Source organism: Laccaria bicolor, genomic scaffold, assembly GCF_000143565.1.
Source record: "Laccaria bicolor S238N-H82 LACBIscaffold_75 genomic scaffold, whole genome shotgun sequence".
NCBI classification, from domain to species: domain Eukaryota; kingdom Fungi; phylum Basidiomycota; class Agaricomycetes; order Agaricales; family Hydnangiaceae; genus Laccaria; species Laccaria bicolor.
The window spans coordinates 2,957-17,499 of NW_001889946.1; the positions used below are offsets into that span (position 1 = coordinate 2,957).

The 14,543-nt window shown below is 49.3% G+C and overlaps 6 protein-coding genes across 6 annotated transcripts; 1 reads left to right on the plus strand and 5 right to left on the minus strand.

Moving 5' to 3' along the window:
• The first annotated feature begins 793 nt into the window (after nucleotides 1–793).
• Nucleotides 794–2,165, plus strand: LACBIDRAFT_316557 (uncharacterized protein). Its single transcript, XM_001889884.1, has 4 exons — nucleotides 794–1,277; nucleotides 1,335–1,556; nucleotides 1,614–1,726; nucleotides 1,791–2,165. Exons 1-4 carry the CDS (start codon nucleotides 806–808, stop codon nucleotides 2,049–2,051), a joined length of 1,068 nt encoding a protein of 355 aa, XP_001889919.1. The 5' UTR covers nucleotides 794–805; the 3' UTR covers nucleotides 2,052–2,165.
• Nucleotides 2,166–2,261: 96 nt separating this feature from the next.
• Nucleotides 2,262–3,042, minus strand: LACBIDRAFT_316558 (uncharacterized protein; the record flags this gene model as incomplete). Its single annotated transcript, XM_001889910.1, has 3 exons — nucleotides 2,262–2,343; nucleotides 2,581–2,849; nucleotides 3,004–3,042. 3 exons carry the CDS (start codon nucleotides 3,040–3,042, stop codon nucleotides 2,262–2,264), a joined length of 390 nt encoding a protein of 129 aa, XP_001889945.1.
• Nucleotides 3,043–3,777: 735 nt separating this feature from the next.
• LACBIDRAFT_256250 (uncharacterized protein) lies at nucleotides 3,778–5,187 on the minus strand (the record flags this gene model as incomplete). Its single annotated transcript, XM_001889911.1, has 5 exons — nucleotides 3,778–3,971; nucleotides 4,026–4,244; nucleotides 4,300–4,379; nucleotides 4,437–4,531; nucleotides 4,885–5,187. Coding segments are annotated over 5 exons (891 nt in total), but the record flags the coding sequence as incomplete, so codon positions are not given.
• A 3-nt stretch (nucleotides 5,188–5,190) lies between these two features.
• LACBIDRAFT_316561 (uncharacterized protein) lies at nucleotides 5,191–5,628 on the minus strand (the record flags this gene model as incomplete). Its single annotated transcript, XM_001889912.1, has 2 exons — nucleotides 5,191–5,350; nucleotides 5,414–5,628. The coding sequence occupies 2 exons, from the start codon at nucleotides 5,626–5,628 to the stop codon at nucleotides 5,191–5,193; spliced, it is 375 nt and encodes a 124-aa protein (XP_001889947.1).
• Nucleotides 5,629–6,933: 1,305 nt separating this feature from the next.
• On the minus strand, nucleotides 6,934–8,853 carry LACBIDRAFT_335035 (uncharacterized protein; the record flags this gene model as incomplete). Its single annotated transcript, XM_001889913.1, has 10 exons — nucleotides 6,934–6,955; nucleotides 7,242–7,308; nucleotides 7,379–7,435; nucleotides 7,493–7,545; nucleotides 7,767–7,977; nucleotides 8,033–8,185; nucleotides 8,334–8,426; nucleotides 8,486–8,607; nucleotides 8,643–8,746; nucleotides 8,809–8,853. The coding sequence occupies 10 exons, from the start codon at nucleotides 8,851–8,853 to the stop codon at nucleotides 6,934–6,936; spliced, it is 927 nt and encodes a 308-aa protein (XP_001889948.1).
• Nucleotides 8,854–10,294: 1,441 nt separating this feature from the next.
• LACBIDRAFT_316563 (uncharacterized protein) lies at nucleotides 10,295–14,507 on the minus strand (the record flags this gene model as incomplete). Its single annotated transcript, XM_001889914.1, has 21 exons — nucleotides 10,295–10,481; nucleotides 10,534–10,711; nucleotides 10,767–10,897; nucleotides 10,948–11,006; nucleotides 11,060–11,276; nucleotides 11,334–11,374; nucleotides 11,427–11,501; nucleotides 11,554–11,698; nucleotides 11,746–11,853; nucleotides 11,902–11,923; nucleotides 11,978–12,028; nucleotides 12,084–12,257; nucleotides 12,314–12,446; nucleotides 12,502–12,634; nucleotides 12,691–12,888; nucleotides 12,936–13,648; nucleotides 13,693–13,739; nucleotides 13,788–14,008; nucleotides 14,058–14,145; nucleotides 14,193–14,214; nucleotides 14,265–14,507. The coding sequence occupies 21 exons, from the start codon at nucleotides 14,505–14,507 to the stop codon at nucleotides 10,295–10,297; spliced, it is 3,186 nt and encodes a 1,061-aa protein (XP_001889949.1).
• Between the last annotated feature and the right edge of the window lie 36 nt (nucleotides 14,508–14,543).

A 14,543-nucleotide genomic window follows, 5' to 3' on the forward strand; every position in this document is an offset into this window, starting at 1 on the left:
TCCCGAATGACAGGCGAGAGTACTAGTAGCATAACCCTGCGTGGCCGTCGTACGCTGAGCTTCATGGAGACAGATCACATAAGTAAATTGATCATGAAGATCTAGCATAAACGTACCCTTGAGCGTTCCAAATCCTGAGAGCTGTGAATGCGGATGCCGGGGGAAAAGTATGAAAAATTAGAACCAAATGCCAGGATCGCTTGCGTAAGTAGTGAGGGGTGGTAACAGAGATGTGTTCACATCCTTCGTAATTGGCGTTCTTCGTGTGGTTAAACTCGCCGAAGAGGAGGGGCTAGTTGAGGAAGGAGGGAAAATAAAACGTACCATCCGAAATCTTTCTTTCAAGCGGACACTGTTGGTAACTTACTAACAACGCGGGTGGCTGTTGTCGTTTCCCGGTCATGCAATCCTTGTCACGGTAGTGTCTAGATCTACATTGTGTTCCTAGAGCACCTTCGGAAGAATGCGGTCATACCTGGCGGCCAGAGAGACATTACTGCAACAATTCTCACTCGACTCGGAGCTCCACATCGCAAAGTCATGAAGTCAACATGAACTATGATGGAACCAGTTGTGCAAATAGGACCGCTCGGTATTGGCGGCGAAAGCAACGGCGACGATAGTCCAGACGTGCATCTCTCGTTCCGCCATGCCATATCTTCGTCTTGTTGATGAGAATGTGGTACTTAGTTTCATTGTCAAGAGCTGTCAAGCATGTTAAGAGTCACGTCATGACAGTGCGGCAAATCCCGCCGCAGTTTAAGCTTACACCACTCCTATCTACTCCCTCTCCACAACCATCGCAATGTCTCTTTTCCTTGAAGAGCAACTCGACTCTCCCTTGGGCTACTTCCTCGCCCAACCAGGCCAAACGCTCAAAGACGGCACATGGACAATAGCTCGCAAGCTCGGGTGGGGTCCGCGATCATCCACCTGGCTCGTCATCAGCGAGGACGATCAACATCGCGCCCTGAAAATCTTGACCGCGACTGCGACCGCCGACCCGACTGCCAAAAACGAGCGTCACTTCATCCACAAGGCCATGGAAGCCATTACAAGTGGTGTTCCCGAGCTGCTTGACACGTTCGAGGAAAAGGATGAGCGGGGGAGAAGTCACTTCTGTCTGTTGTTCAGGCTTCTTGGATCGTCTGTTGAGGACCTGAGGCGAGGGAACATGTATCATGGGCAGAATCTACCTGTTCATATCGTCCAGAAGGTTATTGGCGATATTGCGGAATGTCTGGACGAACTTGCTACTCAGAACATCATTCATGGCGGTAAGTCCAACTATCTTTTTCATGGGCATTCGAGTTGAACACATGCTCCCGCTTCAGCTGTAACATCCGACAACTTCCTATTCTGGTCCGTCCAACGGGGCGTCGACGTCCGAGAAGCCTTTGCAAATGTACCCGCTGACAAGCCTGTCACGGTCCAAGGAAGAGATGGAATTTCGTATCCTACTGTCAAGTCTCAGCCGAGTCCGAACCACTATACATGGGAATCTCAAGCGGACGATATTGCCTATGCGACATTCTATCTTGCCAATTTCGCGCACGGTAATGCCTGTCTTTTCTATTGGTTTCACCATCTTATTGCTAATGGCTCATCGTTAGCTCGCCAGACAACCGCCACAACCCTCGACACACCTAAAAACGTTCAACCACCCGAAGCCCTCACAGGGGGTAAAATCGATTTTAAATCGGATGTCTGGGCGCTCGGGTGTGCGGTGAGTTTAATCCCCTCCCCCATCCTTCGTCCTTTTTGGAACCCGCGCTCACCGATGATGCTAGACATACCTCCTCCTCACTGGAAAGCCCCTATTTGACGCATCGTATGTCGCATCGCCTGTCAAAGTCGCACAAGAAACGCTTGGCAAGCTCGAAAGTCTCCTTGCTGAAAGTGCGAACATCGCAGAGAAAGATCTCGCCTCGACTGCAAAGTTCCTCAGGATGTGCCTTACTGTCGAAATTGAGAATAGGGCGACGCCACTTGAGCTGCTGGAAGGTGGTTGGGTTACGGGCGGGTGCGCTTGTGGGTGGTGCGGTTACTGACATAGCACTAGATAGTTTACGCGCCGTCTGTGGTAGCGAGATAACTGGCTCCCCCGTTCAGTGCAGTACACCAATAAGCACTGAAAATGTTGATGATTGCCCATTGGATACGTAGCCGTGCAGAGTTCAAAAATACGCTCGTAAAAGCCCAGCTCCCATTCCAAAGCATCGGACATGTTCTTCTCCTGTCGCCAACCATGCCACTCACCCTCATACAATTTGAATTCCACCACACCATGTCACACTTGATGCTCTCATAAATAGCTTCGGATTGCTCCTTTGTCGGAAAAAACTATTTGGCCTTATAATAGTTTCTTGTTGATTAACTGCCTTACTTGCCTTATAAGGGCCTTGCAATAGCCAAATTTTAACCTTATAAGGCAAGTAATGCAGGCAATCAACAAGAAACTACTATAAGGCCAAATAGTTTTTTCCGACATTTGGTACGACCCTGTCAATATCTCCCTGTAAAATCTACGCCCCCAACTCATTGAGCAGAACATCGAACAATTTTGCACAGACGACATACCAATAACGGATATCCGCGTGGTTAATAGGGGACCTCTCTCCATATACCTCCGGCGCCTCATCATATGAACCACCAATAAGCTCGTCCAAATATTTAGATTCGAATTCATGAGTAAATTCAGCGAGCATCTTGAAGTTCGAAATCCCATAGCTCGACGTGGCTGCTGCGAACGCCCGAGTGTCCGAGCTGATTGAAAGAGCAGCAAGGACTGTATACCCTCCTGCGGATTGCCCACGAATGACAACACGATTTGGATCGATGAGTGAGTGCTAAGGCGGGCTGGAGAGCGCGCGCGATGCGAGGATACTAGTAGTATTACGACCCAAAAAACTGCCATGCCTAGATTTCTTTACTGACCTACTGGAACAGATATTCCGATCAAACGTCCTCCTCAGCGTCCTCAACGGCCGAAAGCGCGCTCGCCGTCAACTGGCAGAAACAAGTAACAATTTCAGCCTTCATTTCACCGACCAAAGTCTTCCAGCCTCTTCCTCATACCAGGAAGGACTCGAATCCAAGTACAATAATACTCTAACAATACGATGACTGGGTCGTCTCCAATCTGTAGATCACAAGCCATGACTCGAGCGTTTTGGGGGATTTGGACTGCATCATACACAAGCAGAAGACCTGTACTCCAACGTATATTTATTGCTCGCCACGGAATAAAAATCATTGAAAGCCACGAGCTTATGATGAGTCAATCGAAGAAATACCACAGTCATCAAGTCATTGTTTCTTTCCAGCCGATTCCCCGCCTTCTTCCGTCTTGAGAAATAAACCTAAAAATAGTATTAGACTAGTATATAGTGTGGATCGACATGTAGAGAGGTGGTCGAGCGGCGGAGTCTGCGGACATAACGACTATGACTGTACGCGCGCAATGGCATGAGCCCTAGTCGGCTTTCGAGTAAACCTCGTTCATCTCGATAATTTAAGTGAGGAGAAACGTCCATCCGATTGAACAGGCTAATTAAAGTCCATATATTCAAGTCTGAGCACCTACAGCTCTCTCCTCCTCCCTCCAACTACCCCTCACGCCACCTACCTCCTCACAACACCCCAACAACCATCCAAACAGCCCACATCCCTTTCCCTTTCCCCCAAAAACTTTCAGTGCCACTCGTCTTTGTTGTAGTCTTCGTCGTTGCACTCGGCGTAGCACTACTAGCCACAGACGATCCATTCGTAGCGGTACTACCAGGCTGATTCTGAGCGGCCCGAATGATGATAGCAGCTTGTTCTGCGAGGCCGTACGTTGGCGCCATGAGCTATCCATCGCCAGAGAGCAAGTGAGAAGAGGTGAAAGGGGAGGGGAGAAAAAGGAGAAGGACGTACATGACTAGACATAGCCAACGGGAAAATCGACGCATCCACAACTCTCATATTCGCTTCAATTTATCAGCCTTCTCCCTCATTCTTCCTTAACAGGTCAAACGGAACACTCACAAATCCCATAAACCCCCCCATCTCAAACGGCATCATCGCGCATGTCGACGAAGGGTGATACTCCGTCACACTGTTACTCCTCAACCACTCCTCCCATTCCTCGTCCGTGGATACGCTTAAACCAGATGAGATCTCGTTGCCGAGGATGTTTGATAGGGGGGAAGTTTGTCCAATGGTGCGAGCTATTTTGAGGCCTTGACGAATCACCGTTACGTCTTTTTAAAGAAACGTTCGTTGAAATGCGGGGGAGGCGAAAGAGAACGAGCGCACCTGCAGGATGCGAGTAATACTGCGGATCAATAACAGGGTGGCCGAATACTGATGTAGAGTTGACGTACAACCCTGCCTGACTTTTTTTTTACGTCCATCAGTTTCCCTTCTCAACGAAAAAAATCGAAAACACGAACCTAAACGGAATCTGCAGAGCAGCCTGAACCATAACCTGCCCGGGCGCATTTAAACTAAGTAACAACTCAACCAACCCCTCCGTCGGAAGCACACTCTCCGTCTGTGCACTGTAAATCGCCTTGTACCCTTGCACGACAGCCGCATATTGACTTGGGACGAGGGTGGAAGCGGAAGAGTCGAGTGCGGTGGTGATTAATTGTTGGAAGAGATAGGAACCGTTGAGGTAGGCTGTTCCTGAGTTGATGAAAGATAGGAATTGCGCGGATTTCTGGATGGGGTAATGGGATGAGGAGGGACTCCAATGGACGAGGGAACTCACGGAAAAGTCGGAGCAGGAATTATATATCGTCCCCTGAGTCTGCGCAGTCGTCGACCACGTAACCGAGGAAACCTACATCAACATATCCCCTTCAACAAACCGAAATCGCAAAAAAATAAAAATGAAACGAAACTCACCAAATGATCCTGTGCATGCTGCCCCACCCCGGGCAACTCAACAACAACATCAACACCCACACTCTCCAAAACATCCCGGGGCCCAACACCACTCAACATCAACACCTGTGGAGACCCAACCGATCCACCCGACAAAATCACCTCCCTTTTCGCTCTGACGGTCCCTATTTGTCCATTACACGAAAATTCTACACCTGTCGCCGTTACCGTTCCATTGGCCCCTTGAGAAGCCCAGGTAATACGGGTTACAGCAGCGTTGACCATAACGTTCAAATTCGGCCTCGCAGATGCAGGAACTTAATACGCCGCTTTGGCTGAAGAGCGGGTCCAGTTGGAAGGGTTTATAGCGGACGTGGCGAAGAACCCGCCTGTGTTGATGCCGTTGTATGGGTCGGGGGAGATGTTGATGCCAGCGGAGTTGAGGGTTGGGAGCCAGTTGGTCGTTATTGGGACCATGCTAGCGTGGAGGAGATGTCAGTGATATGGGCGAACTCGAAAAGGAAGAAAGGGAGAGACGTACTAAGCAGGATAAGTAGCCTGCAACGGCCCTTGCGAACCACGACTAGACGTTTGGTACTGCATCCCAGCAGTAGATTCGACGGAGTAAAGGGGGTGAGTGAACGTTTCGCTCTTCTTCATTGCGGAGAGGAGGCGAGGAAGAATAAATAGAATGGTAGTATGAGGAGGTCCGAGGAAGACAAGCTCAAAAGTTGGTTGAGGTCGATGCGTGCGCATGAAGGAAGAGGAAAAGCTTGCTAAAATCTGGCCACAATCACCACACGGCACGAATGCTGGGATGATCAAATACCACTAATAGGCGTATGACGTACCAATAATGATTGTTGTGGCTTCACGTGCGTACAAGCCGTAGTTGGAAAATCAACTTGCGCAAACAGTTATCGGTTACTTACCACGACAATCCCCTTTCCCAGCGCCGCAGGCTCTTCGATGGTGACAAAGGCGTTCCACTTTGTCTATCTCTCAAAATTCATTATCCCCATAGTGATGATCGAAAATGCCCTACCGGAAGGGCTCGTACAAGCCCTCGTCCAATCTTTTGCCATGATCCTCGTCTCCGAAATCGGCGACAAAACCTTCCTCATTGCCGCCATCCTCGCCATGCGCCATTCGCGAATGCTGGTCTTCGCAGGCGCATTTGGTTCCCTCGTCGTCATGTCCATCCTATCCGCAGCAATGAGCCACCTGCTCTCCACGCTCATACCACGGAAATGGACACAAATAGCAGCGTCTGTGCTGTTTCTCGTGTTCTGCGCGAAGATGTTTATAGAAGCGAGGGGTATGAAGTCAGGGAACGAGAAGATACAGGAGGAGATGCGGGAGACGGAGGAGGAGATTGAGGATGACGATGCTGAGCATGATGCGACGGGGGGGCCGAATTATTCCGCTGGAAGAGATGGAGGAGGGCGGGAGGCCGGTGCATTCGCCAAAGCCGAAGGGTTTGTCGACTATGGAAGGCGCGAGGAACCTCTGTAGCTTCTTCCTGGGCCCAGTGTTTGTGCAGGCATTTGTCCTCACCTTTTTGGGTAAATGGGGCGATAGAAGTCAGATTGCGACGATTGCGCTTGGGGCTGCTCATGTACGTCCTTCCTTTGATGTTTACCCCGTCGTCTCTAATCGGGGTCTAGAATGTGTATCTAGTTACGCTCGGAACGGTAGTGGGCCACTCATGTTGCACCGCGTTGGCAGTCATAGGCGGGAGATACGTGTCCACGAAGATATCCGTCAAACGAGGTACGTATGCCCTCCTTTCGTACTCTTCAAGACTAACACCCTCATAGTAACGTTCGGCGGTTCCATTCTATTCCTCATCTTCGGTGTCATATATCTCTATGAAGCCTTCGCTATGACTAATGACATGGACCTTAATATCCCGACGTCGAGGAATCACACCTAATCAGCGGGCGATTTCTATTCATTCCCAGTCCCGTCGTCGTTTATTGTTGAGCCCGTCGTCATTCATTGCGATCGTCGTCGTCATTTATTGCGTTATCGTCAGTCCCGTCCTTTTATTTGCAGCCTTCATGTTAATCCGGGAGTCAGCCTAATTCATACAGGTCTCACCCATCATTCCCGCTCACAAGTTTCTAAGAGAGCTCAAAGCTACATCATCTCGTGTAATCGAAGGAACACTCTTCTGCTATCGATCGAGTGCTTTGGCGTTGATCCAGGTCCTGAGTTGATATACGCGTTATATATTAGACGAAGGGACAAGATCAGAAGCGATACCCGTTATAATTGTAATTGTACACTTCACCCTTCATTCAGAAACCGTTTAATGACACATTCGCTTTCAGCCTACACCGTACCACTTTTATCTACACACAAACCTCCCAAAAAACATACGCTTTCTGAACCGAAAAGCGCTGACAAGAACGACACCCCCTTCCTCAACGCCTGTAATAAGTTAAAAGTCGATTTGGACCACCACACGAGAAATCCGCGTAATCAGTGCACGGAAGGTTACAGTCACTTAGAGGGGCCAAAATCGAAGTTGGTAAACGGCCTGGTGGACTTCCACACCCTGCAATGATCGTCATCAGAGACAACGAGAAGGCGGAAGACACAGTAAACCACGTACAACATTCTTGCCCGTCCTCGACTCCAGCGACTTTCCACCCGTCCGCAGCGCATCTGTTCATACACAAGAACTATGTCATGTCTTCCGTGCCGATTGGCTGGGTTGGCGGGTGTGGGAGGGTTCGTGGGCCGCCTGATCTGTATCGTTGCGTATGTGAAAACAAGACGACGGCTGAAGTGAAAGGATTTACAAAACTGCGTCGTCTCTACAGCGAGGATAAAAAGTAAGCTCATGCTGATTTCACTTGAATCTTGCCGAGGGAGGTGAAACGTACTTCACACAGGCGTTGAAGAACCACGTATTGTTATACGGGGACGTGAACGGCGAGGGAGGTCCAACGGTCAGACCTTTCCCACTCCGATCATATATATTCAACCCGTTCGCTCCACCACAGATCTGCACGGGGTTACCTGCACATGGGAAGTTGCAGGCAGAGGAAGCTGGCGTGATGCGGTGACGGCCATACATGTCTGCGTTTCCGCACCCTGTACGTCATTTAGTATCTTGGAGGTGAAGACTCGGAGAAGATGAGGGACGAACAGCATTCCGAGCCGTACTCCAAACCAGCGAGTGCAAAGTCTTGCGCAAGGCAAGCGTCGAGGCAACGTTGAACCGTCATTGAATCCGAGCGTTCTTCCAAATGATGCAGTGTACGAGCGGAGGGGATGTCTCTACATAGCCGAACATGAGCAACTGCGAACACCCAGATCGTCACTGAAGGAACCTCACGGAATACAAATCGCATCTCCTTCGTCCATCCCATTCCAAATCCCATACCAACCAACCACTTGCGGCACGACGGGCGGACGAACGGAATATTCCAGCATCATTTTGTACTAACCTCCACATACCTCAGTCGCGTTCCCCGTACAAGCGGCAGAGCAAAGGCCCTCACTGACGCCGGAATTCCCTGGTTTGATAACGTTCCCGCACCCTGCAGTACAAGGTTTGACAACGTTAGCACGAGAAGCGGGTGTCGACGAGTGGACAAACAGCATTGGGATCCTGCTACGAGCCCTGCTCGAATGTAATTGGCGGCCGAGCATACGTTGATGCAGTTTTCAACGGTTGTACTTGTGAAGGTGCTGAACTGGTTGAAGGAAAGCGTTGTTGGTCTGTGTGGTACGTCATCAGTGTGGAATCAACGGACGGAGGGTAGGGCATACGTGAAACAACCATCCACGGCGAAGTTTTTGTAGTTGGAAACGACGACTGGTACCTCTCTAGCTCCAATAATGAGAGCACAGAAGACCTCTGTGATGAATTGTAGTTAGGAGTTGGTGGGGATCGGCAAGGTAGCGTAATGCGATACTGACAAATTTCAGTGAGAGGCAAATGAAAAGTGCAACGAGGAAAGACATGCTGCATTTCTTAGTTCTTCTAACAAAAGTGCGATAAATGGATGGGCTGGTAAGATCGTACTAGGCGGGTACTTTATACCTTGACGGAACTTCGAGAGATTTCCTCGGATATTCGAGCTAGAGTCGTATAGCCCATCAATATCAAGAACATGGGCTCTTCAAAACAGGAAGGCTGTCAATCATTGCGACCCGACAACTGATATATGTGGATAGAAAGCGGTTATTTGATGTCGGGAACGAGTATGGCATTTCAATCATGTGCAAGTACTTGCACACCGTGACGCCTATGCGCCTTCAAATCCAGCTGAACAGAATTCAACGGGTAGAATTGACTTTACCGTCGTTCAGCGCAAGCCCAAATTTATGGATTATCTCAGTTTAAGTATCATGGGGTTTGAATTTCATTCACAGATGATCACTTCCGAGTCAATTCCGAGTCCGAGGTTTTCCGGGAAAGCTTGAAATTCAAATTCAGAATTTAGCTCCGGTTCATTTTGATCGAATGGCGTGCTTACATATTCCCCGAATGCGCTCCAGCAAAGTAAGGCAATTTTGGTCTTGAAAGGTAGTATAATTCACCATGATGGAAGCCTTTTCAGAGCTCTCTCCGTTTACTTATATCTAGAATTCTACGCTACGGTCGAGAGAACATTATATTTCATTTCCAAACCATCAGTTCAGCATAAGTATGCCACTACAACTCAGGATTCATTTCGTTTGGTGTTCTTGAACTACGCTCAAACTCTTGCTGACCCACATCACGATAGCCTTTTGTTAGACCAGTTGATATCAGGTATATAGGTCGGGTATGGTGTAACGGTTAACATTGCCGCCTCTCAGTGTACAACCATGGATGTGTTAATGCGCGGCAGCTCGGGGTTCGATTCCCCGTACCCGAACCTTTACTAATCCGACGCTTGAACTTTTTCTATCCCCTGGCCCTCTTAACTCGCTGTTCTCATGCAGTCCTGTATTATCTCGTCCAACTGCCCCGCCGCCTGCCTTCACGCGAATTACGAGATTTGTGTCTTCAACTCAACGTCGCACTGGTTCATTCAAGTGTACTCGACCAATCGGCTTGTTGTCTTCGATCCTAGTTGCCCCATCCCGTGCTCCACGTATTTGACTCACCATCCTAGCCTTTCAAGCTTTATGGAATCAGGGGGGACTCATGAGTCACTACGCTTTCTGTGAGATGTCTGCCAAAAAATCAGCCTCGATTCCACCTAGCCGACTTGAACGACTGACCTCGTCATATATATATGTACAACATACAAGTGACGCGCTCTACCAACTGAGCTAAGGAGGAGTGAAATAGAAGCGACCATAGCGCAACTCATACTTCAGAGGAAATCGAAGTATACCCAACTCCGAAACGACGGGAGCAACCTAAATTTTCCAATCCAAATGGGTTCTAACTCCTTGCTGCTAATTTTTCTACTCAGACGTCCCTAGGTGGGCGATAATGCAGCGTACTCGGCGCGAGCTCCAAAGTACTTCCTCCGCGAGCCATAAATCCAACACCCGTAATGTGATATTGCTCACCAACAACCTCTTTTACGGCAATCATCAAACGATCAAGGCGGTTGACAATGCCATATGCCGTGGAGACACCAACGCAAAACATTCTGAAAGATGGCTTCAACTAGGGTAAGAATCAAATGAGAAGCTTGAACCGACAGATATTGTTCATTCTGCAACGTTTCCAGAGTGAGAGAGCGTGGCAAGCCATAATCCTCTTCCGCATCTTTATGGATGACGTTCATCCCGTGGTAGCGGAGCATGAAGCGATCAAGTAGCGGACAAGGCGTGATTTGGGGCAATGGACTGCCAGTCCGAAGGGCGGTGGATATCATTGCTTTTATTTTTACAAATTAGTACAACAAATTTTACAAATGTAAGATCAAACGCACTGAGAACAGCAAGAACGTCTCCTTGGAAATCGCTATCGGTAAGCCTCGTCCGGCGGAGAAACGCGCGTGTCCAGTTTGAATCCAGGTGTTTGACGACGGACATCAGGTGGGAGAGGGAATATGTAATCGATCTAGGAACACACATCCAACATTCGTCCCGATAACCAACCGTTTCACCTACATTTGGAGATCCAAAATATCCTGGTAGCGTTTTGCTGGCCAACGCCCCCGGAATGAAAACTACAAAAAACATGAGCAACTGCCTCAAAGATCGAAGGCGAAAATAACCCCACCTCATAAGAAACGTTAGCTTTAAGCGCAGCGGAGCGTTTCAGCTTGGACCGAACGGCCAAAAGGCTTTTGATAATTTCCTGCACCTCGCTCTCATTTTTCGAATGCGCGAAAGAAACGATCGAGCAATAAATGACCCCGATCTCAGACGTCGTAGTGGCCAATGAATTCCTTTGGTACCGCCGAATGGTTGTTGATGGAGGGAGGAGAGAGAAAATGCTGTATCAAACGAGAGCGTTGAGAACGTTACCGTAAATATAAGACAACGAATCTTACAACGCAGCCACAACGCCAATCGCTACCAGAACGAATCGTTTCTACAAGATCATCAGTCAAAGTAATCCTCCACGCGCGGCCTTAAAGACGCACCCAAGCAACAGAAATGCCTGATCCCGGAGATCCTGGATTTGGAATGTGGATATCTTGGTACGAATACCCAATTACCTAACCAGCCCCTTAATCGACCCCACCTTCAATCGACACACGAAAAACTCACCAAGCACACAGTGACGGCATAGACAGTGACCGTCATAGGATGGATCGGACAGTTGAGTTTGACAAAGAAGAAAATGGGGAATGCCACGGCGCACACCGTTGCGAGCCCGTATGCGTTGCCTTGTGCGGAGCCGCAGGATATGTACCTAAGAGGATGAGAGAGTTGGGGAGAAGACGGAGAAAAGCAAAGTACCACAACACCGCGCCCGACACGCCACCACCAAAAGTTGCTACGAGTCGAGCGATGAGACTGTATGTCGTATCGCCTCTGAAGCGGGAGAGCGTGACTTGTCCCATAATGCTTTATACTTTGTGAGTGAGAAACGAGAAACGAGTAGAGGTTACGCACATTGCCCAAACCGAGCGGTTTTCTAAACGCAGAGAGGAATCAGAAAATAAAACGCATGACAAAGAACCATGCTCACTGAACGCAAAAGTCGCAGACGACGGCAAAAATGACGGGAGACAAAGTATAACTACCGCTAACATCAGGAACTCTCGAAGCAAAACAAAGTTAACGAGAAGGCGCACCAGTAAACAATCCAGCTTTAACCGCATACAAAAGGTTCCCACCTCTTCTCGTCAAGAACAAATAAAGATAATTCGAACACCACTCCAGCACATTCCTCGGCGGCAGCGCGTCAGGATCACGCCGTCTAGCTATCCCCAGATCTCCATGCATAGGCTCCGCACCCTGCACGACATCTACGACATCCACCAATAGGTAAGCATGAACGAAAGTGAATAGAGAATACACAGACTTGGGTTGTCATCCAATTCATCCTGCTGTCCATGCTCGGACATATCCCATGGCCACCACAGCTTCAATGTGCGTATGGGTGTCCAAAGTTTGTTTTCCAGGCGTGACGACTCCAGTTTGATGGCTTCGTCCAGCTTTATATGTTAATTGTTAGCGTTGATACGCAGGAGAAGGGGGGAGTGGGCAGACCAGCTCAAGAACAATAGCTGCCATTTGGGTAAGGTGATATTGGTACACATAGCAATTGAAGAGGTACCGATGGGGCGGCATCTCTTGTTTCCTGTCGTCGAAAGCGGGGAGATAAGAGTCGAGAACAGCGTGTCTGATAAATAGAAACCGTCAAGAGAGCTCGCCGAAAAGAGGAGGCAGGGAACATACCGGCGCTCCTCTCGAAACTCTTGCAGCGCAACAAACACCCTCTCTCGCAACTCCTTCAATTTTTCCAACTTCGCCTGCCACTCCTCTTTGCCCGCTTTCTTCTTCCCAAAAAAACCAAACCGCCCATCCCTCACGCCCCCAAACCAGTCCCTCAATCCTTTCAATCCTTCACCGCTTACTTCAAGAAGATTATCGCAGCTAGACTCAACGTCAGCGTCGCTCGCTGAAACCTACAGACCACCCACCTCTCACTCAACAACTCCGTCGTCCGCGCCGTGCACGCCTCAGAATTCGGGTCATGCAGCCGCGTAGCCTCAATATCCAAATACCGATGCGACTCAAACACCCCAACCGCGTGCTCCCTCTTCGACCGCGTCTTCGCCAAGTTCGATAGCGACTGATGAAGCACATGATGATGGGGATGGGGATGATTCTCCGACGGCGCACGAGAGTGCGACCTAGATGGTAACGGTGACACGCCACCCGCCAGCTCCAACGACGGAGTACCGGGACGAGGTGTACCAGGTAAGGACGGAGCTGGGGTGACTGGAAACCTCTCCCTCGTTGGATCTATCAGCGTAAAATACAGTCCCATCCCATGAGCCCTCCCAACGATGCGCCGGGCGAAGTCCTGGAAGGTCATAAAATCACCCGGCGCGAACCGGCAGTAGATGATGTCACTGGGAAGCAGCCGTGCAGAGGGTACAAGCGCCACGACGGCGCCTTCAGCGCGGGCAACGGTATTCTTGATGGCTTCGACCTTTTCGAGAAATTCATGTGAGACGGTGGGCGTTTTGAGGAGGGCGCGATGCATATCAAGAGCAGTAATGAGGGGGGAGAGAACACCTTGCAGGCCTTGTGTGAACTGGGCCGAAATGGTGCTAGGGAAAATGGTGAGGGAGCAAAGGATGGCGAGCGCGCTGTGGAATACGAGGGGAAGGACTACGGCTCTTCCTATCTGGGAAAGGTTGAGCGAGATAAAATGAGTAACTAAATTCTTACGAGATAGAATGGGAAGGGAAACAAGACAGCCGTTGTCAACGAAACATCTACCAGGCATTGAGTTCAAAGGTCTTAGAAAAGATTGAAGAAAATACCTAGGCAGATACACGAGAAAATGCAAGCAAAAGTAAATGGACCAGGGCCTTGTCGTGCTTTGATGTAAAGGATGACTGCGCTTCCGACGCCAACGAACACTCCCATAATAACAGTTGGTCCAGCTTCAATGAATTTCCCGCTCACTGCTTCGACAAACGTAGCGGATGGGTCATGCACGGTACGCGCCATGTCCGCGAAGCGGATACCTACACACACGTAGCTTGAGAAAATTCAATACCGATATTTCAAGAAGAAAGGGAGCAACATACGACCAGGTGAGGGATATCATGATCATAATCACAACCTCGCGTTCGACAACGGCACGAAATGGATCGGTTGGGGGAGAAAGGAATGACGCTGAAAGAATGGGTGCCAATTAAAACATTGAATGTAAAAAAAATTACCAATTAAAATGAGGAACGTTGCCTGTACGCCGATAAGAACTTTCGCAGATGAAGAGAAACTAGTCTACTTGCCTGACCACCCATAACCGCCATCACACGCGGAATAACGAACAAGACCGACGCCAACCAGGCCGCAACCGCACATCGAATAACAGGCTTGAACTTGCGCCACGTTAAGCTGGGTTGAATCCAGGCAAGGTACTTTGACGTGAAGTTGAATCGAATGCGCTTGGCATGTTTAGGCTTCTTGGGCTCCTCCGAGATGTGGATATGGCGCTGTGCCTTTTCGTTTTTGTGTCCGACAGAATCTGGCATGATGCGATAAATGCCTGTCAGAGCAGGTCGACTTGG